This window comes from Perognathus longimembris, chromosome 23, assembly GCF_023159225.1.
Source record: "Perognathus longimembris pacificus isolate PPM17 chromosome 23, ASM2315922v1, whole genome shotgun sequence".
Classification (NCBI taxonomy): domain Eukaryota; kingdom Metazoa; phylum Chordata; class Mammalia; order Rodentia; family Heteromyidae; genus Perognathus; species Perognathus longimembris.
Window position 1 is genome coordinate 7,038,098 of NC_063183.1, and position 21,779 is coordinate 7,059,876.

The 21,779-nt window shown below is 53.2% G+C and overlaps 2 protein-coding genes across 9 annotated transcripts; one reads left to right on the plus strand and one right to left on the minus strand.

Moving 5' to 3' along the window:
* Positions 1-1,523: 1,523 nt before the first annotated feature.
* Positions 1,524-12,073, minus strand: Znf668 (zinc finger protein 668). Of its 4 annotated transcripts, none has more exons than XM_048333192.1 (5): positions 11,949-12,073; positions 7,338-7,529; positions 5,154-5,350; positions 4,225-4,887; positions 1,524-3,300 (listed from the first exon to the last, which is right to left on the minus strand). In XM_048333192.1, the coding sequence occupies exons 4-5, from the start codon at positions 4,869-4,871 to the stop codon at positions 2,088-2,090; spliced, it is 1,860 nt and encodes a 619-aa protein (XP_048189149.1). In that variant the 5' UTR covers positions 4,872-4,887; positions 5,154-5,350; positions 7,338-7,529; positions 11,949-12,073; the 3' UTR covers positions 1,524-2,087. The 4 variants fall into 4 exon arrangements, with proteins under 4 accessions (XP_048189149.1, XP_048189148.1, XP_048189150.1 ...); XM_048333191.1 differs by lacking the exon at positions 11,949-12,073 and adding an exon at positions 11,321-11,371; XM_048333193.1 differs by lacking the exon at positions 7,338-7,529 and having other exon boundaries at positions 11,949-12,026.
* On the plus strand, positions 11,866-21,705 carry Znf646 (zinc finger protein 646). 5 transcript variants are annotated; one of them, XM_048333186.1, is made up of 3 exons: positions 11,866-12,924; positions 14,628-20,020; positions 21,281-21,705. In XM_048333186.1, the coding sequence occupies exons 2-3, from the start codon at positions 14,710-14,712 to the stop codon at positions 21,400-21,402; spliced, it is 5,433 nt and encodes a 1,810-aa protein (XP_048189143.1). In that variant the 5' UTR covers positions 11,866-12,924; positions 14,628-14,709; the 3' UTR covers positions 21,403-21,705. The 5 variants fall into 5 exon arrangements, with proteins under 5 accessions (XP_048189143.1, XP_048189144.1, XP_048189145.1 ...); XM_048333187.1 differs by having other exon boundaries at positions 11,866-12,523; XM_048333188.1 differs by having other exon boundaries at positions 11,866-12,285.
* Positions 21,706-21,779: the final 74 nt, after the last annotated feature.

Consider the following 21,779-nt stretch of genomic DNA (forward strand, 5'->3'; position numbering starts at 1 on the left):
CCAGATTGATTTCAAAAGTCACAATTAAGTCACAGAAATCTTCAGGGTTGTTTCAGAAAACCATCTGTCTCATTCCATGAAATGATTTACACACCATTTCTGTTGTTTTCTTTAATGTGCTGTGTAGCTCAGTGGTGGGTGTAGTGTGTATTACTTAGCACATATAAAATCTTGGGTTCAATTGCTCTGCCAAAAAATGTATTAAATATTAACTGAATTTTCTGTCAAAATAGATATCCAAAAGATATCCTTTGGGTTCTCTCTGCCATCTTTCAGTGCCACTGTAATTGTGCATACAGATATCCTGGGGGATGCTCTCTAGAGCATTCCAAGAGACAAATAAGTGTCAGGCCTTTGTTATACCATGCTCCAAAGTCATAATTCAATTTCTCGTGTGCACATGTGTGCTGGTACTGAGGCTTTACCTCAGGATCTGGGTGTTGTCCCTTAGCTTTGTTGCCAGGGTTGGCGCTCTACCACTTGAACCATAACTCTACTTTCAGCTTTTTGGTGGTTAGAGATAAGAGTCTCACAAACTTTCCTGCCTAGGATAGCTTTGAACTGTAACCCTTGGATCTCAGCCTTCTGAGTAGCTAGGATTACAGGCCTGAGTATCAACGCCCCCAGAGTCATCATCTAGTTTCTAGCTAGCTATTGATGAAACATAGTTATGCTGGTGAATTTAAAATCACTGATGCAATCAGAGCTGGAAAAATCACTGTGAATCTCACAGGCAGGTTGAACAGGTATGGAATGACCAGCCTCAGATTTGATGTGCAGCTCAAAGGCTTAGAGAAATGACAAAATAGCTTCCAAACCTGTCAGTTTAGTTTCAATGTACTGATAAGCTTAGCTGGCATTAAAAGCCATGAAGAAAAAAAAGACAAAATCACAAGAAAGGGAAAATTCTAGGATTCTTTTGCTATGGGTATAAAACATGCATACAAATAAAAAGGAAGAAAAAAATCTTCTAGAAAGGCTATGAATTTAAGGATTAAGCTTCTTTTATTTTCCCACTGCTGGGGATAGAACTCACATGCTAAGCAAGTCCTGCCACTGAGCTAAATCCCAGTCCATTTTAGTAACAACTTTTTCCATTCATGTCCACATTGCTTCGTCATTTTCTTCATATAGTTTTTGCACATTTCTAGTGAGCTTTACTTCATTTGTAATTCATGGGTATCATTGTTGTGCATGGGAATGTTTTCTTCCTTCAAATATATTTCCTAGTTTGTCATGGCCATTTACAGGAGGTAAATGTTGAGCCTCCATTAATTATCCATTGAAGGATGGAAGCATTACTGGGGGTGGGAATATGGCCTAGTGGTAGAGTGCTTGCCCTGGGTTAGATTCCTCAGCACCACATATATATATATATATATATATATATATACACACACACACACACATATATATATATACATATACACATATATATATATATAAAATAAAGCCAGAAATGACACTGTGGCTCAAGTGGTAGAGTGCTAGCCTTGGGGGGAGGGGGAGGGGAAGCCAAAAAGCCAGGGACAGTGCTCAGGCCCTGAGTCCAAGCCCCAGGACTGGCAAAAAAAGAGAAAGAAATAGCATTACTCAGTAAAACGTTTCCATGGTCCAAAGTGTGGACAAAACACAGCTAAACAGATTTGTTTGCTACAGGATTTAATGCTTTCAATGCATACAACATGGAACTCCCAGGAATTCCCAAGGTCTGAGGACTTTCTGTGCCTACTTGGTCACGGAATCCTTTGTCCCGAGACATCCTATAATATTCCTTGGGAAACCATGCATTAAAGACCTTTCCAGTTTTTGGTCAGTCCAAGGGGTCTCCTTAACTGCTGCTCAAACTCCCAACCAATGACTCCAACTAGAACACATTAGAGGATCGCGTGGGGGAGTGAGTGTTTTAATGAGTGCTACTCAGTCCTCACAATTCGGCCAGGCTCCGGCATCCCGGCGCTCAGGTGGAGCCAGGCGAGCGAGTTGCTCAAGAATGGGTACCGGAGTCTAGCGCGAGCTGAAGGGGGGAGGGGGGTCGAGGCAGTTCGGGAGACACGCGCTGGGCGCGGGGCGGAGGGACGCTGGGCTCAGGCTGGCCCCTCTTCGGGCATTCCCAGCAAAGCCACAAGAGGCTCCAGGGGCGCGGGGGTCTCGATGGGCGCGGGGTGCGTGCGCTCGTGCTTGCGCAGGTCACTGGCGCTCAGGAAGGCTTTGGGGCAGTGCGGGCAGGCGTAGGGGCGCACGGAGCTGTGGGTCCGGCTGTGCTTGCGCAGCCCGGCCCTGTCTGAGAAGCTCTTGCCGCACTGGGTGCAGGGGAAGGGCCGGAGCTCCGGGTGCGAGCGCTCGTGGCGCCGCAGCAGCGTCAGCGTGGAGAAGGTCTCCTTACACTCGCGGCACGCGAACTGCGGGGGCTTCTCATCCGCCTTCTCGCCTCCTACCTCTCCTGCCCCGCCCAAGGGGCCCGGCGCCTCCGGGGCGCCCGCATTCAGGCACTCCACGTGCTCCACCGTCATGCCCACCACTTGCCACTGCGTGGCCATCACCCCGGCCGACTCCGGGGGCAGCCCCAGCAGCCCGGCCGGGGGGTCCCCCAGCGCCGCCGCCCCCGGGCCGGCCGGACCCTCCACGCCCACCGGCAGGGCCAACCCCACCACCAGCTCCGGCTGGGGGGCCGCGGCGGCCGCCGCCGCCTCACTGCTGCTCCGGTGGGTCCGCTCGTGCTTCCGCAGGCTGGAGGACACCACGAAGGACTTGCCGCAGGCGTTGCAGTGGAACGGGCGCTCGCCCGAGTGCACGCGGCTGTGCTTGGTGAGGCTGGCGCGCTCGGCGAAGGCGCGCCCGCACTCCTCGCAGCGGAACGGCCGCTGGCCCGAGTGCACCAGCGCGTGCCGCTTGAGGTCCCAGGACGCCACGAAGGTCTTGTCGCACTGCAGGCACTTGAAGGGCCGGTCGCCGGTGTGCACGCGCCGGTGCATGGCCAGGTCGGCCGGCTGCCGGAAGTCCTTGCCGCACTTCTCGCAGCGGTACGGCTTCACGCCCTCGTGGGCGCGCTGGTGGCGCCGGAAGCTGGACGGGTCCGAGAACATGCGGCCGCAGCGCGGGCACAGGAAGGGCTTCTCGCCCGAGTGCGTGCGCTCGTGGCTCTGGTAGGAGCTGAGCTGCGTGAAGCCCTTGCCGCAGGCCGGGCAGCGGTAGGGCTTCTGCGCCGCGTGGATGCGCTGGTGGCATGTGAGCGACGAGGAGCGAGAAAAGCTCTTTCCGCACTCGGAGCACAGGAAGGGGCGCTCGCCGGTGTGGGACCTGCGGGGGAGCCGGGCGTGAGGGCCACAGACCAACCCGGGGGCCAGGGCCCTGCTGCCTGTCCGGGCTGTCATTTACAGACCACCATACAGGTCCCCTAAGAGCCGCAGAGACGCACCCTGGAGTGAGAAACCCTAATGCACGCCTCTGCAGGAACCCATCTAAAAAATAAAAACTGGGCTGGGGGGCTGGGAATGGGGCTTAGAGGTAGAGTGCTTGCCTAGCATGTATAAAGCACTGGGTTCGATTCCTCAGCACCACATACACAGAAAAAGCCCGAGGTGGCGCTGTGGCCTTGAGCACAGAGAGGCTTAGGGACAGCACACAGGCCCTGAGTTCCAGCCCCAGGACTGGAAAACAAAACAAAACTGCTGGGCACAGGTGCCTCACGCCTGTAATCCTAACCACTACTCAGGAGGCAAAGGTCTGAGGATCGCGGTTCGAAGCCACACTGGACAGGAATGTCCATGAGACTCATCTCTAATTAGAAAAACGTTGGAAATAAAGCTGTGGTTCAAGTGTAGAGCACCAGCCTTGAGGGGAAAAGCTAAGGAACAGCCCAGGCCCTGAGTTCAAATCCCAGTACTCCCTCTGTCACCCCTATCTATACACAGTAAAAACAAAAACTAAAAAGATCCCTCTCTACACATCAAAGACTCAACTCACACCTAGACTTCACCAAAGACACCCCTGGGCTACCCAACTTCAAATCATGCTCCCTTCCCAACTTTCCTAGAACCTACACCCGTCAGACACCAACTTCTACCAGGCTCCATCTTTAATGAGCTGCTCCGCCCATCAGACCAACCCCAGTTCTACCAGGGACTCTCAGGAAGCCAGGCTCATCTGCTAGGCGAGCCCCGACCCCAGTCCCCTTTGGTTCCTGTCTCCGCAGCAGCCTCCCACCCACAGACAGGGCCTCACCGTTCGTGGTTGCGCAAGTCCTTGAGTTCGGCGTAGGCCTTACCACAGCGCTCGCAGCCGTAGGGCCGCAGGCCTGCGTGAGTGCGTCGGTGCTTGCGGAACACCGAGGGGTCGGCGAAGCTCTTGCCGCAGTCTGCGCAGGCGTAGGGCCGCTCGCCGGTGTGACCGCGCTGGTGGATCTTGAGCTTGGACAGCGCCCCATAGGCCTTGGGGCAGTGTGCACAGCGGAAGGGCAGCTCGCCAGCATGCGAGGCCAGGTGCACGCGCAGGCACACTGGCTGCATGAAGCGACGCCCGCACTCAGGGCACGGGAAGGGCTTCTCGCCTGTGTGGCTGCGCCCATGGCTGCGCAATTCGGGTGCCGTCTTGTAGGCTTTGGGGCACAGTGGACAGGCGTAAGGCCGCGGCTTGGCTGCTGGCCCTGACACCTTGTCCCCACTGGCTTCCTCTGCTTTAGGCTCTGTATCCACCTTTGGCTTCGCCTCGGCCACCTCCTCACTGCAGTCTGCAGGTGTATGGGTGGCAGCATGGCGCGCTGCCCTGGGCGCATTCGGAAAGGTCTTGGTACAAGACAAGCACTTATAGCGGCGCCCAGACCGCTTGTAGCCAGGAGCTGGGGCCCGGGCCTCTGCTGCCTCCACCTCCATGGTGGGTCGAGCTTCTCTGCAAGAGAAGCAAAGTCAGGCCAGCCACAGTCCTTCAAGCATCCAAAGCATCAAAGCACCAAAGCATCCTATGATCTCAACTGCTTTTCCCACCCGCGATGGCGCAAACCACAGGACTCCCACATTCTTCCTGCAAATCATCCCTGACTCCAAACGCAGGTTCAAGTTTCCTCTGTGATCTGCTCATTGAGGCTGAGTGAACCAAGTGAAGGATTGGGGGTAAGGGGTAAGGAGTAGGGGGTGCTGAAGTGCCAAATGGTCTACCTGTACTTTGCTCCTCAATCTCTGGGAACTTTCAGAGTTCCGAGAAACCCTGTGGCCGTCTCAGACGCCTAGGTGCCTTCAGTCTCACCATCTTTCTTCTTCAGCTCAGTGTCCAAGGACTATGCCCGGACTCAGTATAAGCAGATGTGGGTCTTGGCCTGAAGGTCTCCAATCACTCAGGGAAGACAGACCTGGGTCTGGGAGAAGGAGAAGCCAGTGGGCTAAATGTAGTTGGCACCATGTGGAACCCTGAGATGTTCATGCTGTCTCGTCTGGGTGGTGAACTCTGAGAAGCAACTGTTCACAAAGAATTCTGGCCTAGCGCAGCTGTAGGAGACTCCACCCGAGGCAGGAATCCCGGCCCACCCTCTGCTCTGGCATCCCTGGTGGACTCCTAATCCCAGAACTGGTAATGGAGAGCTTGACTTGCTCTCATGGCAGTCAGTAGCCTCTTTCCCAGTCAGAATCGATGCGTCTGATCTACCAAGGCCTCTTGAGACACCCACTCGAGCAGAGGTTTCTACTTTCTGGTCCAGAGCCCAGACACCCAGACACCAGTCACCCAGCTGCTCTAGGGATCACATTTGGGAGGAAATAGGATTAATGGCTGCATTAGTCTTAACACCAGCTCATCCTCCCCAGGGGGATGAAGGGAAGAGGATTACAGCAGATCCACTTAAGAGAGCTCAGCTGCAGCAGCTGGGGGTGGACAGGGGTGAGGAGAGCCAGATGTGCCCAGAGGCTGGACAGCCTCTATTCTACTTCCAGCCCTGCTTGTTTATACGTCAGTTTCCTCATCTGTGCACCTCAGGGGCTGGCTTCTAACTTAAGACACAGGCTAAGGAGGGGGAGGAAGCTGAGGCTCAGAATCCCTTACTCCAGGAAAGGGCTTCCCCCTCCTGCCTGTAGGCCCTGTTCTAGTACTTTTCCTCAACCCACACAGCCCAGAGTGTTCTCCAGAAAGAATGGTGGCCAAATAAGGATACTGGATCTAAGTAAGTAACATCATCTTGGCATCTTGATAGAAGTTAAGAGAAGATGGGGTCTTTCTGAGGACTCTAGAGGTTAGAGAGGACATTCTTTGGATTGCAAATATGCTGGGCTCCAAGAATCTCATGCTTCCTCTAGATAATTGGGAGCCTGTTTGCCCCTTATTGTTCCCCTGGATAGTCTGCTCTGCCTGTGTATTATTAGGAATAAGTTATCCTCCTCTAGCTTGATTTGTTTTTGATAAAACACTTTTGTTAGACTTAAGTATCCTTATCCAACTTGCTCTGCCTATGTATAACACTTTTGTTAAGGCTGATAAGGTTTGGTCTCCACCCAAAAAATGGCTTTTGTCTTTCAAGGCTATGTGCTAGCTCTATACTGGGGTTGGGGCCTTTGAGGCAGGAGTCCATCTGCACAGGCTGGTTCTCCAATAAAGACTCCCAATTTGATCTCTCAACATATGGCTTCTCGTTTCTCACCAATCCAGTTACTTTACAACAATGGAATGGTCCCTTTCCTCTGCTCAAGAACTTTCTGTGGCTCCCACTACACTATCAGATCCCAAATCCTGTCCTTCATTTAAGCCCTATTTTCTTCTTTGGGTTTTGACTCCAATCACCTACACCTCTGTTCTTATGATACTCACTTGACCGCTAAATCCTGGGGTATGGCAATGAATTAAAGGGCTTGAGGGCTGGAAATGTGGCTTAGTGGTAGGGTACTTGCCTAGCATGCATGAAGCCCTGGGTTCAATTCCTCAGTACCACATAAACAGAAAAAGCCAGATGTGGTATTGTGGCTCAAGGAGTAGAGTGCTAGCCTTGAGCAAAAGGAAGCTCAGGGACAGTGCCCAGGTCCTGAGTTCAAGCCCCAGGACTGGCAAAAAAAAAAAAAAAAGAAAAGAAAAGAAAAGAAAAAGAAAAATTAAAGAAAGGCTTGAGCTCTGAGCCGGGCATTGGTGGCTCAGAGCTCAAGATTACACCTGTAATTCTAGCTAATCAGGAGGCTGAGCTCTTAGGATTGTAGTTTGAAGCCAGCTTAGAGAGGAAAAGTCATAAGACTTTTATCTCCAACTAACCAGCAAAAACTTTAGCCTTGGGCAAAAGGGAGAAGAAAAATGATAGGTCACACCTATTAAGCATATGCCAAACTCCAGACAGTATCTTAAGCTCTGTACATGTTTAAGTCACTTACCCTTCATGTCAACACCATGAGCAATGTCCTTTTCGTTGATAAAGGAACTGAGGTCCAGAAAAACAGGACAGTACTGTGGTTAAGTGCAAAGCTTTGAAGCCAGAATGCTCAGCTTCAGATCTTGACTCCATCACTCCCCAGCTGATGTGACCTTGTGAAATTTACTGTGTGTCTTAGAACCTGTTTCCTCATCTGAAAAATGGAGAGGTGAAAACAACACTTAACCTCACAGGATTGGAGGACTGAATGAGATGAAGATAACTACAGCCCTCAATTATTTTGTTTTCAGAGGCAGACCCCTTGTGGATTGTGCTACTTTACCTTATTTATCACTCCCTAAAGTAGGGACTACAGTGCCCATTTTACAGATGAATAAACTGGGGTTCCGAGAATGAAATTAACTTGCCCATGGTCATGTAGATAGTAACTCATTCAGCTGAGACTTGAATCCAGCTGGTTAAATTGTTTCAAATTGTGAATCAGCCCCACTGATTCACTAGCAATGGCCCGGGGTCAGCCCACCCTGACCCGTACTCTAAGTTTAGACTAGACTGCATATATGCTGTCATCTTCTTTTTCTCCTTCTCTTTTTTTGCCAGTCTTGGGGCTTGAACTCAGGGCCTAGGCACTGTCCCTAAGCTTTTTTAGCTCAAGGCTAGCACTCTACCACTTACGCCACAGGGCCACTTCTGTGTATGTGGTACAGAGGAATCAAACCCAGGGCTTCCTCATGCATGCTAGGCAAGCTCTCTACCACTAAGCTACATTCCCAGCCCTGTCTTCTCTTTTCCTATGGTAATGCCTTGCAATCACAGCCAGTACCCTTCACGTCTCAGAGGAGTGGGCTTACTGGTTTTCTTAGGTCTGCCCCCTCTCTTGGCCCCTGCTGGCTCTGGGCTTTGATATTCCTATCTATGAAATAGCTACTGGGGGTGGGGGAGAAGTCAAAGACATTCCCCAAGGAAAATTTTAAGTTTGGCACTCAGCTCCCTACAGAGTAAAGGTTAGGCCTGTATACAATTCACGACAGCCTCACTTCAGTTGACTGGTGATTTTTCCAACCCCGTAGAGTTTAGTAAAATCCCTACATCAAAATGATCATCTACGCAGGACACAAGAATCTGTATCTCATTTTATTTATTTATTTTTGGTGCCAATACCAGAGCGTGAAGTATTTTCACTCAAGGCTGATGCTCTACTACTTGAACCACAGCTCCATTTTCCATTTTTTGCTGGTTAGCTGGAGACAAGAATCCCATGGACTCTCCTGCCCAGGCTGGCTTTGAAACACAATCATCAGATCTCAGTCAAAGAAGGTAGAATTACAGGTGTGAGCCACCAGCATCTGCCTAGGAATCTGTACTTTAAACACACTTGCTGCAGTCCTTTAACCAAGAACAAGGTACACGGAATGTAACTCAATGGTAGAATATGCCTAGCCCTGCTTTTGATTCCCTAGCCTCACAAGCAAAACAAACATATACCCTTAGGTCTGCACACATTTTGGAGAGAGATACAGTTTTATTACAACTTTAAGAGAAAATAAGTTGGAGATCAAGATGCCACAAAGTTAAAAAGCAAAATGAAAAAACAGAGCTAGTCAAGGAGCCCAGATTCACATTCAAGTCTTCAAACCTGGAGCTGAGCTCTTTCTCTGCCTGTTTTTGTTCACGTGAGGATTTTAAAATTAAATCATAACACTGTTCCCAAGAAAAAGACCAGTATTTTTTCCAAGATCAACAAGGCTCCAATCCATCTAACTCCAGCCTACCTCACCTTCCAATCCCTCTCCATCATCACTCAGCTCCACTGACCAGGCCAACTTTCCTCATCTCAGACAGCTTAATTCCTTCCCACTTCAAGGTGTTTCCTCTAGTGGTCCCCTATCAGAGCCACCATTCTCCCAAGATCTTTGCAGAGCTGTCTCCATAGCTGACTCTTGGTTGCCTTTGGGTCTTAGTTCCTTGACAATTTCTCAAAGTGGTCAAGAGACCAGTTTTCTTTCTTTTTCTCTCTCCTTCCTTCCTTTTGTGGTTGGCTTGGAACTCAACAGGTTTTGTCTTCAACTCTTGATCCTCCTTCTACCTCAAATGCTGGGATAACAAGCATGCATCATCATGCTCAGGTCTGACTCACTTGTTCCCTTTCTGTAGTAATAAGGATAAAACCCAGAGCCTCATGCATGCTGGGTAAACATTCATCTCCACGACAGTGACTGCTTTTCTTAAAGCTATCTGTAACCCTGTTATTCACTCTCCAGTCCTTCCTTCCTTCCTTCTCCCTTTATTTATTTTGTGCTGGTACTGGGCATAACTAAAGCTCTAGCTTTTTTGGTGGTTAACTGGAGATTAGAGTTTCATGTATTTTCCTGCCTGGACTGGCTTTAAACTGCGAGTTCCAGATCTCAGCCTCCTGAGTAGGATTACAGGCACAAACCACCAGCACCCAGCTTCCTTTTTATTTTTATAGTGTCATCTGGATCACTCACACACTCCTTACTATGGCCAGCTGTCATTCTAAGCATTTTATGAGTACTGCTCAAATTTAACTTCTCAGGAGTTTGTTAAAGACATTATTTATGTTCTTTCAAATTCATATATTAAAACCCTAACCCTCACTGTGACTGTATTTGGACATAAAACCTTAAAAAAAATCAAATGAAGTAAAAAAGGTAGGGCCCCAGTCCAGCAAGAGTAGTTTTGTTTTGTTTTGTTTTGTTTTTTGCCACTTCTGGGGCTTGGACTGGGGGGTGCTGTCCCAGAGCTCTTTTTGCTCAAGGCTAGCGCTCTACCACTTGAGCCCATGCACTACGTCTAGCTTTTTCTATGATTAATTGGAAATAAGGGTCTCATGGGGACTTTCCTGCCTCAGCTGGCTTTTTGGTGGTTAACTGGAGGTAAGAACCTTCTGGGCCTTTCTTTTTCTGGGCTGGCTTTGACCTGTGATCCTCAGACCTCGGCCTCCACAGTAGCTAGGATTAGAGGTATGAGCTGGGGATTACCTGTAAGAGTAACAGTTTTATAAGAAGTAACAACATAGAGAAACAAAGTAATCATAGTCAGTGTTCAGAGCTGCTTGATCAGACTCTCAATCCCTTATTGCTTTGATGACAGGTTTTATTTAAACTGTTTTTTTTTTGTGTGTGTGTTTTTGAGGGGAGAAGGTATGTGTGCCTATACTGGGACTTGAACTTGGGGCTTGGGCGCTGTTCCATAGCTTTTTTGCTTAAGGCTGGCACTCCACCACCTGAACCACAGCTGTACTTCCAGCTTTTTGCTGATTAATTGAAGCTAACACTCTCCCAAACTTCCCTTCCCTGCCCTGCTCAGCTTTGAACCACAGTCCTCAGATTTCAGTCCCCAGAGTGGTAGGAGTGAGCCACCAGCACACAGTTGAATTAACTGAATTTTTTGATCTCTCAAGTTCAAGTCCAAATATGGCCCCAATATATTCCATTCTTTGTTGTAAAGATGAAGCATTGGTTTTATTCCACTAGCAGCCTAGAAGGGTCTCATCAGGCAAGGAGACTGAATTCCCCAAAAGCCTAGGTTAGGGAGAGGGGACAGAATGGGATTAAAAGGAGGCATCTAAGTGTCCCCAATCCTAAACAAATAGACATCACATAAGCTTTGGTGGCCAGGAGGGATCTGGTGAGAGTTGGTGGAACTTTAAAGGGGGAGGCTAATTATATCCCAGGTCTGATACCTGGTCAGATCACAACCTGATCCCGATTTCTCTTTCAATCTCAGCTTTTGTGGCAGTGTCCCCCCTCTGGTCAGCAACCTAAGCTCCGTCCACATTCTGAAACTAGTCCACTTATAAATCTACTTCGCTTGATTCCTTTCGCCCAAGGGAACACATTTTGCATCCTTCCATTACTCCTTTCTCCAAGGATCCACAGAGCTCTAGGCCTCAGTTTCCTCATCGGCAAAAATTTCGAGGCCCCCGAAATATATGGGAGTTTGCAGGGCCTTGGGGCCTACCAGATGCTCCATGGAGAGGCCATGGGCTAGCGAATCCCAGCGCTCCCGGCTCTCTATGTCGCCAGACAGGCAGTCCCTGTAGGACACGGCCATGAGCTGACTCATTTTTTGGAATAAACCGTAGGAAAGAAAACGTAGCCTTCAAAACGTGTCAAGAGTCAATGGAGATCGCGGAAGGAACAAATGAATGGGCCAAGGACCCAAGGCAGGACAAAGGCCTGCAAGATGGCGTTCTTTAGGACCGCGGGAGGGGCAGTCAGGGCCTCCGCCGGGGAGGGGGCCCCAGGGTAGCCGGGGACCTTGCTCGGCAGGCCGCGCCAGGAGAAACAAAAGCCCGCAAGAAGGCGGGCTCTAGGACCCCTGGGCCCGTACCGGGTAAGGCCGGCAGCATCGTCGGCCGATCTCAGGCGTCCGCAGCAGCCGGCCCGCGGGGGACAGCCGGCGGGTTCTAGGACCATGCTGGGCCCGTAGCCTTCCCGGGCAGCTCCCCGCCCGCCCCGCCCGCGCAGCTCGCGCCCGGGCCAGCCCAGTCCTCCTCCGGCTCCCACAGGGAAACTGAAGCCAGTGTGGATCGCGTCCGCGCCGAGGCTGCCCGAGGCCTTTGCGGCTTGTCGCGGGCGTCTCCTACCTGATCCTACTCGGGCTGGCTCCGAGGCGCTGGCGTCGGCTCCGCGCACCCACCGAGCCCGGGACGCTGCGGGAAGGATAGAGGACGGCGCTAGGACCCAGCGGGACGCAGGGAAGGCGGGGCGGGCAGGCCCGAGAGCGGAAGTGGCGGGAGCTCCCGCGGCCGAGGAGGGAGCCCAAGTGTATGCCTCCGGTCCACGATGGCAGAGAAACACCTTGCCAGGGGTCTCCGGGTGTTAAAGGGCGGGGAGGCCGGGCTGCCCTGACTGACCGCACACCCGCCCGCTCACCGGAAGTGTCTCCGAGAGCCAGGAGGTGGGAGGACAGGCCAGACTTAGGTACTCAAGTGTGGTGGTCCCTAAATCCGCTTATATCTCACAACACTTCCTTTAACGAAGCCTCACCCGTATGTCTTGAGAAGTGTCTTTCAGGGCTCCCCATAGAAAATGTCACCGAAATGCCGCGGCCAGGACGGCAGGACATTACTGTTATGATTGTTTCTCTCCCCTCTTCGGCGTTTATTCACTAAGCACAGGAAGGACCTGGGCAGCGGCGAGCGGAAGTGTGGCTAAGATAGTACGTAAAAAAAAAACAAAACAAAAAAAAAAAAACCACGACACGCCGCGCGCCGACACGCCTGGGCGGAGCCCGAGCCCGACGCCGGAAGTGTGTCTGCGGGCAGCTGTTTGGAGGCGGGACAGGAAGTGTTCGGAGACGGAAGTTTTTCGGGGGGAAGCTTTTGCATCTCGGACACTTCCTGTTTCCTAGTAACAATAGGAAGTGTCCGCGAAGCTGCGGGTTGATTCCTGGCTCATACCAGCTGTACCTTCTTCCCTCCACCTTTCTCCTCCTCCCTTGTCTTTCCCCCCCTCCTCTTTCTCTCCGCTTCCACCTCCCAGGAGCCCTGGCTGAGTGTGCTTGTGTGGGAGCCCGTGAGACCCCACAGCTACCCGTTAGGGCGCGCGGCTGCTGTTAGGGTAAGGGTCCCAGTGCGCAGGCGCACTCCCGTTCGCGGTCTCCCCCCCCCCCCCCCGCCCCAACGGACGCGCCCGCGGCGGGAACGAAAAGGGGCTTGGCCGGTGCGAGGTAGGGGGTCCTGAGAAGAAATTGTCAGAGACGATGAGTGATGCCAGAGGACTTCGTTGGTGGTTGATTTAGGGAGAGAGAGCCTTGGGCGTCAGGAGTGTGGGGAGGTGAGGATATCGGGGACAGACTCAGTGAGGAGGTAGGATTCGTGTTGGGGTCCCATGGGACTGAAGAGTCAGGGTGGGAAAAGGCCAAGATGGTGTAGAAGGCACGGAGGGTGGCGTGGGGGGGGGGGTGGCGAGGGCGGCTTACTGGGAAAGCTAGGGCTTTGGAAGGAAGACTGCCTCTGCCATTGGGTGAGCTCATGTGCAGACTGGGTTGACAGAGACATTGCAAGGTGGTGAGAATTCAGGGGTAGACACAGTGACCATCCTTGCCTGGCACATGGTAATGCCCAGCATGCGTTGCTGTCAATCAGTATTAAGAGAGGACGTAGAAGGAAAAAAAGCAACAGGAGAACGGATGAGGAATGTAAGGCAGCATGGATCAGAGAAGGGTAGAAGATTGGAATGAAATGTTGACCTGAAATGGAATGGAACTTTAAAGATGGGAGATCGTAGGTAAGGGAAGTTACCCAAAGAGTCTTGGAAAGGAGACGTTGTGAAGCTCCAAAGAACTTAGAGTAGTAGTAGGGGATAGTAAGCTGGCCCTTTCTCAGAAGATGTCTTAACCTCTTCTTTCTTTAGCTGGAGAATCAGCGCTTCCAGACTACTGAGTGTAGCTGAAGGGAAAGAATGAAGAATTGTACTGATCTTACTGGGCCTTCATTTAAGATACCACTTTAAAAAAAAATTACTGCGAGTAGATGATTAGGGACTTTCTGGTCTGAAAACAAAATAGGCCTGTGATCAGAAAGTAGATTAGATCTAGCCAGACACCAGTAGCTCTCTCACCTAGCAATGTAAGTGGCTGTGATCTGAAAGATTTTGATTTGAGGCCATCTTAGGCAGAAGAGTTCACTAGACTCCATTGCCAATATTAACAAAAATTAGGGCTGGAGTTGTAGCTCAAATAGTAGCTTAGCAAGTGGTGAGGCCCTGAGTTCAAACCCCAGTACTGCACCCCCCCCCCAAAAAAATGAGTCAATTAGATCTCTGTAAACTATTTTTCTTATCTGTTTTTTAGGGATGACTTAAGCCTAGAGGAGCTTCCATATTTGAGGAGTTTGTACATATGTCTTAATGAAGTACGTTAATGTACGTTGTCTTAATGATGCTACTTGCAGATCTTATAGAAATCAGGCCCCATGGGGCTGGGAATATGGCCTAATGGTAAAGTGCTCACCTTGTATACATGAAGCCCTAGGTTCGATTCTTCAGCACCACATATGTAGAAAAAAGCCAGAAGTGGCACTGTGGCTCAAGAGGTAGAGTGCTAGCCTTGAGCAAAAAGAAGCCAGGGACAGTGCTCAGGCCCTGAGTCCAAGGCCCAGGACTGGCAACAAAAACAAAACAAGTAATAAAAAGAAACCAGGCCCCAGGACATTGATAGGAAACCTCCCAGTGACTTCTGGTGAACTTGTTGTTCATATAGTCAAGAGGCAAGGTTCTTTGAGGCCCTCCTTTTGACCACTGCCCCTTCTTCCTCTTCCTAGGCCTTGTCCCCTCCACCAGAGGAAAATGCTGCTGCCACTTGTCTGTTCCTCCTGAGCCTTCAGGTTTCTGTCACATTGCCCCATGGAGGACCCACCCCGCTCATTCAGCTGCTCTGATTGTCAGCGTCATTTTCCTAGCCTCCCAGAACTGTTACGACACCGAGAACTGCTCCATCCATCCCCCAGCCAGGACAGTGAAGAGGCTGACAGTATTCCTCGACCCTACCGCTGTCAACAGTGTGGACGGGGCTACCGTCACCCAGGGAGTCTGGTCAACCACCGTCGTACCCATGAGACCGGGCTTTTCCCCTGTATCACCTGTGGCAAGGACTTTACCAATCCCATGGCCCTCAAGAGCCACATGCGGACTCATGCTCCTGAGGGCCGCCGCAGACGCAGGCCCCCTCGCCCCAAGGAAGCTTCTCCACACCTCCAGAGTGAGACAGTGTCTGCTGACTCTTGGGGCCAGAGACTTGGGCCTCGGGAAGACTGGGAAAACCAGACAAAACATCCTAAAGAGACCCCTGACTGTGAATCTGGACCTGACTCTGGGGCTACCCCAGGTACTTGGGAAGACCCACCCACCAGACAAAGAGAAGGCTGGGAATGCCAGCCAGATCCTGAGAGTGATATGGAGGCCTGGAACCCCACCACCAATTCAACTGTCAGAGCCCCACCTCTCCCCACCCCAGCCAGCAGCCTCCTTAGCAATTTGGAACAGTACTTAGCAGAATCAGTAGTGAACTTTACTGGGAGCCAGGAGTCTACCCAGTCCCCTCCTGCCGAGGAGGAGCGGAGATACAAGTGCAGTCAGTGTGGCAAGACCTATAAGCATGCCGGGAGCCTCACCAACCACCGCCAGAGCCACACCCTGGGCATCTATCCTTGTGCCATCTGCTTCAAGGAGTTCTCTAACCTCATGGCTCTGAAGAACCACTCCCGACTCCATGCCCAGTATCGGCCTTACCACTGTCCCCACTGTCCCCGTGCCTTCCGGCTCCCCCGGGAGCTCCTGGAACACCAGCAGTCACATGATGCTGAAAGGCAAGAAGAGCCTTGGGGAGAGAAGGGGACACCCATCACCAATGGACATGTGAATGACAGCAACCAGGACCAATTGGAAATGCTGAATGGCTCTGGAGAGCTTGAAGATGGAAGTTTGGAGGAATATCGGCCTTTCCGTTGTGGGGACTGTGGCCGAACTTACCGCCATGCTGGGAGCCTCATCAACCATCGGAAGAGTCATCAAACGGGTGTGTACCCCTGCTCAGTCTGTTCCAAGCAGTTGTACAATGCAGCTGCTCTCAAAAATCATATTCGGGCTCATCACAGACCCCGGCAAGGAGCTGGGGAAGATGGGCAGAGGTCTGCGCCGGCAGCTGGTGTTCGAGATCTGGGGTTAGATACCACCTGCAGAGAGGAGGAAGTCCCCACGAGCATCCTGGACCATCGCCCCTACAAGTGTGCTGAGTGTGGCCGGGCTTACCGCCACCGGGGAAGCCTGGTGAACCACCGCCACAGCCACCGGACAGGAGAGTACCAGTGTTCCCTCTGTCCCCGCAAGTACCCCAACCTCATGGCCCTGCGCAACCATGTGCGGGTACATTGCAAGGCTGCTCGCCGCCGCACAGACCCGGAGACTGAGGCTGAGGAGCCTCCTGGCTGCACCACCAGGAAGCTCCTCCCTGAGCCAGTGGGAACAGAGGCAGCTCCCCACAGAGACCAGAGACATGGGTGCAGAGATGAAGAGGAGACCCCCAATGTCTTGGGCATGCTTTCTGAAAATCCTGAGAGCCTTGAATATCACTCTGTAAACCACAGGGCAGAGGAAGGGGAGACTAGCCGGACAGAGACCACCTCATCATCACCTCGGACATTCGCCTGCCGAGACTGTGGAAAGAGCTACCGCCACTCGGGCAGCCTTATTAACCACAGACAGACCCACCAGGTAGGGGACTTCAGCTGTGGGGCGTGTGCCAAGCACTTCCACACCATGGCTGCCATGAAGAGCCACTTGCGACGCCATAGTCAGCGGCAGAGCCGGCGGTGTCAAAAGCAAGCAAACAGTGCTGGTGGAGGAGAAGCCAAACTCTCACCAGCAGAACTACCAGCAGGAACCTGGGCCCAGGAACTGGAGGACAGCGAAGGCCTGGACCCTTCCCAAGACCCTGCGGGGGACAGTCCTTGTGGGACTGAAGACAACACCGAGAGTGACAAGGACTGTTTGCAGGCAGAATTGGAGAACAACCAATGTGAGCTTGAGAGGGCTGAGACCTGTTTCCAGGATGATGAAGAGAGCAGAGGCCCCGAGGAAGGGCTGGAGAGGAAGAAAGCCTGTTTCCTTGACCACTTGGACATTCCAGGCCCTGAGGAAGGCCGTGGCACTGACTTTTGTAGTGGCCTCACTGGGCTGGATGAAAACCATAAACCAACCACTAACCAGACCAACTCATCTTCCCAACCCATAGAGACTGACCTCGACTGGCAGGTCGAGGCTGCTCATACATGTTCTGACTGTGGGCATTCTTTCCCCCATGCCACTGGGCTGCTCAACCACAGGCCCTGCCACCCACCAGGCATCTATCAGTGTTCCCTCTGCCCGAAGGAGTTTGACTCTTTGCCTGCCCTGCGCAGTCACTTCCAGAGCCACGGCCCTGGCGAGGCAGCCTCGGCCCAGCCTTTCCTTTGCTCCCTGTGTGGCATGATCTTTCCTGGGCGGGCTGGCTACAGGCTTCACCAACGCCAGGTTCACAATGCTTCTGGCATGACTGAGGGCTCAGAGGAAGAGGGGGAAGAAGGAGCCGCAGAAACAGCCTCCACCCGCAGCCCTCTGCTACAACTCTCCGAAGCAGAGCTGCTGAACCAGCTGCAGCGGGAGGTGGAGGCGCTGGGTGGGACAGGTTATGGGCACATCTGTGGCTGCTGTGGTCAGACCTATGATGACCTAGGGAGCCTAGAGCGCCACCATCAAAGTCAGAGTTCTGAGAACCCCTCAGACGAGGCTCCCAGCCACATGGAAGCATCTGACAATGACACAGAGGTGGTTGCCGGCGTTATCTCTGAGGGCACAGCAACCTCTGTCTCTGGAGAAGATGGGGACACAAAGTCTGAAGAGGGAGCAGGAGACGCAGTTGCAGACAGCCTTTGCATGCAGGTGCATGAAGGTTTTCTGCAGGCCCAGCCCCGCCCCTTCCGCTGTAATCTGTGTGGCAAGACTTATCGCCACGGGGGAAGCCTGGTCAACCACCGCAAGATCCACCAGACTGGAGACTTTATCTGTCGCGTCTGCTCCCGCTGCTACCCCAACCTGGCCGCCTACCGCAATCACCTGCGGAACCACCCTCGCTGCAAAGGCTCTGAACCCCAGGTGGGGCCCCTCCCAGAGGCAGGAGGTGGTGGTAGCGATCCCCAGAACATGGAAGAAGAGGGGCTGGAGCAAACAGAAGAGGTACAGCTCCCAGAAGAACTTAAAGTGGAGCCCCTGGAGGAGGTGGCCACAGTGAAAGAAGAGGTCTGGGAGGAGACTCTGGTGAAAGGGGAGGAGGAGATGGAGTCAAGGCTGGAGACGGCAGAGAAGGGCTGTCAGACAGAGGCTGTCAGCTCTGAGCGACCCTTCAGCTGCGAAGTGTGTGGCCGCTCATACAAGCACGCGGGCAGCCTTATCAACCACCGGCAGAGCCACCAGACCGGCCACTTTGGCTGCCAGGCCTGCTCTAAAGGCTTTTCAAACCTCATGTCTCTTAAGAACCACCGGCGCATCCACGCAGACCCTCGGCGTTTCCGCTGCAGCGAATGTGGGAAGGCCTTTCGCCTGCGGAAGCAGCTGGCCAGCCACCAGCGGGTCCACGCTGAGCGGCACGGGGCTGGGAGCACACGAAAGCTGACCCGGGAAGATCGGCCCTTCCGGTGTGGGCAGTGCGGGCGGACCTATCGCCACGCCGGCAGCCTTCTCAACCACCGGCGCAGCCATGAGACCGGCCAGTACAGCTGCCCGTCCTGCCCCAAGACCTATTCCAACCGCATGGCTCTGAAGGACCATCAGAGGCTACACTCTGAGAGTCGGCGGCGGCGTGCTGCACGGGCCCGGCGGACAGCCATGCGCTGTGCCCTTTGTGGCTGCAGCTTTTCTGGTCGGGGATCTCTTGAGCGGCACCTGCGGGAGCATGAAGAGACCAGAAAGCTGGCCGGTGACCAGGGAGGCCCCAATGATACAGAGGAGAGTGAGGGGAATCTGATTGGTGACCAGGGACTAGAGGGCAGGTCAGGTGGTACTGAGTCAGTATCCCAACTGGAGGAGGGAGCCAGGAATCCAGGAGGGCACAGTCTGAGCCCCAGTAGGAAAGAAGCAGGTTCAGAAGCCCCAGGGCCACTGTCGTGGGGTGTGGAGAAGGCAGAGGAGTGGCACGGAGAGAGGGGGCTGGAGAACCATGGTGGAGGGTTTGTTACTCGGGGTCATGTATTAACCACACCAGAAGGCAAGTCAGAGGAGACTGTCCCGAGTAATCCTTGCCCCTTTGCTGACACCCAGTCCAATGGACCTAGTCTGAGTTACATGGATAGCTGGGATAATGGAGACCGCAGCTCTCAGCTCCAGCCCGAGAGCCGGTCCTATTCCTGCAGCCAATGTGGCAAGACCTGCCAGCCAGAAGGCCTCTCGAACCACAGCACCCACAAAACAGACCACCACTATTGCCTACTCTGCTCCAAGGAGTTCTTGAGTCCTGTGGCCAATAAGAGCCACAGCCACAACCATATAGCCGCCCAGACTCTTGCCTGCCCTGACTGTGGTAAGACCTTTCAGTCCCACCATGAACTGGCCACGCACCTGCAGGCTCATGCCAGGGGCCACAGTCGGGTGCCAAGTCAGATAGAGGAGGCCAGAAGCCCCCAAGCTGGAACTGTAGAAGACAAGGTGGTGCCCCCTGGTCTGGAAAATGCTCAAGAGGTTCTAGCAGAGTCTCCCAAAGCCCCAGGAGAGAATGGTGAGCCAGCTAGTGAAGGACTGGGAGTAAGCTCCTTGGCCACCAAAGATAAGGAGCGGCCCTTCCGCTGTGCCCAGTGTGGGCGTTCCTACCGCCACGCCGGTAGCCTGCTGAACCACCAGAAGGCCCACACCACTGGGCTGTACCCCTGCACCCTGTGCCCCAAGCTTCTCCCCAACCTGCTCTCGCTCAAGAATCATGGCAGGACTCACACGGACCCCAAGCGCCACCGCTGCAGCATCTGTGGCAAAGCCTTCCGGACAGCTGCCCGGCTGGAGGGCCATGGTCGGGTCCATGCACCCCGGGAAGGGCCTTTCACTTGTCCTCATTGCCCCCGCCACTTCCGCCGCCGGATCAGCTTTCTGCAGCACCAGCAGCAGCACCAGGAGGAGTGGACAGTGGCTGGCTCTGGTATGGGGTCATGATCGGGCTGGGCAGAGGATTGAAGGGTCCCCCACAAATGGAGGGTGTGGTCAGCCCCATGATGGGTGGGGAAAGAAGGAGAAGAGAGAGTCATGGATTTTGAGAGGTGGACGAATAAAACTAGCTAGGCAGTGCTTGCTGCCTTTGGAGCAGCTGAGCTCTGAGCCCCCAGATCAGGTAATTAGCAATATGCACCGTAACACTGGGCAAGGACAGAGACAGGTGGATCCAAAGAGGAATGGGCCCTGTGCTTCAGTGTGGGGGAGGGTAGCTGGGCACCACTCTGCCACCACGCGTGGAAACCCTGCTGATCGAGCCAATAAAGTAGTGATTTCCAGAGGGAAAAGGGGAAGCCATTGATTTTTGTCTAGGTTCAGTTTCCTAGGCTAGGCAGGGAGTCAGTGGGACTGGAGGGCAGTGATGGGAAGTCTCAAGATTCCGGGGCTGCGACATACAGGCTAGCAGTGGAGAGGATGTCTGAAAAGTTAGGGGAGAGTCGAGGCCTACCCTTCCAGTGACCTTGTCTGATTGGACTGCCACATGGCTTCACTGTTGACCATGGAAACTGGGTCACTGGGCAGTACTCAGCTCCCTGGCCCTCTTTCCCATCAAGTTATCTCTTTTCTTCTTTTCTTGGAAATGAAATTTCTGGTCCTTTTCTATGAACATTGCCTCACATCACTTTTTCTTCCCTTTAGTCAAGCCTTTTCCTCTCTCTCTGCTACAAGGTCTCTTTTTCGGAGCCAACCAAACCATTTCCACCAGCAAAACCTCCCTGCCATCCTTTAACTGGAGGACTGAGTCATAGATAATTGTTTCTTTGAAGCCAGGCCCGGCTGTGGCAACAGCAGTCATTAGCACTTATCTCTCATCCTGTATCAGGGAACCTCTGTGTGGCCTAGCCTCCACCCAGCCCGGGATGAGGCTGCAGAGGCGTGGGAGCTGGGAGAGGGCCCATTCCTGGTGGCTACTACAGTCCCTCAGAGAGTAGGCCCTTGACCAGCCTTGCTGAGGAAGGAGAGGAGAGTGGGCGGGTGCTCTGTGAGAGCTAAGGACATGGTTCCTGATAAAAATGTCTTATAACCTGAAGGGAATGAGTGAGGAGCCAGTTAGCCAGGACTGGGGAGATAATTGGAAGTCCTAGGATTCCTGCCTTGTGGGCCCCTGGGGTCAGCTGGGGAATGACCTTTGGGGAGGGCTGGGGAGGCGTGGGCTCCACAGAGTCAGCGACTTCCTCTTTCTCCCCAGGAGCCCCAGTGATACCAGCAGCAGGTAGCGGAGGCTTGTCATTGCCCCCTCCAGCCACCCCTACGGCCCCACTCCTGGACCCTTCACCCCCGTGGCCTGCAGACCTCAGCTTCTCCCTCTGAACTGGAAGTCTCCAAAGAACAAACCAGTGGAGAGGGGCATGTGGGCAGGGAGGGGCTTGATCTCACATTTTGCTCAGGAGTCTCTTGGCCATCCCCATCTCTCCTGTCCCAGGGAAGTGGGCCAGATGTGCTTCTTTCCCCAAGAAGAGGGTGGGATGTGGCTTTTCTTGCAGGACCCCCTTCCCCCGCCTTTTGTCACCACGCTCTTGCCCAGTGCTAAGCTCTGCGGAGGTGTCAGGCAGGCCCACCCTCACCAGCCAAAGTCCAGCGGCAGGGAGAGGCAGATTCAGAGGATGCCATGGGCGGGAGAGCTGCCTTTTGCTACAGTTTGTAACTTATTTTCTAAAGTCTATTTTGTAACAATTTATTTAAGTTTA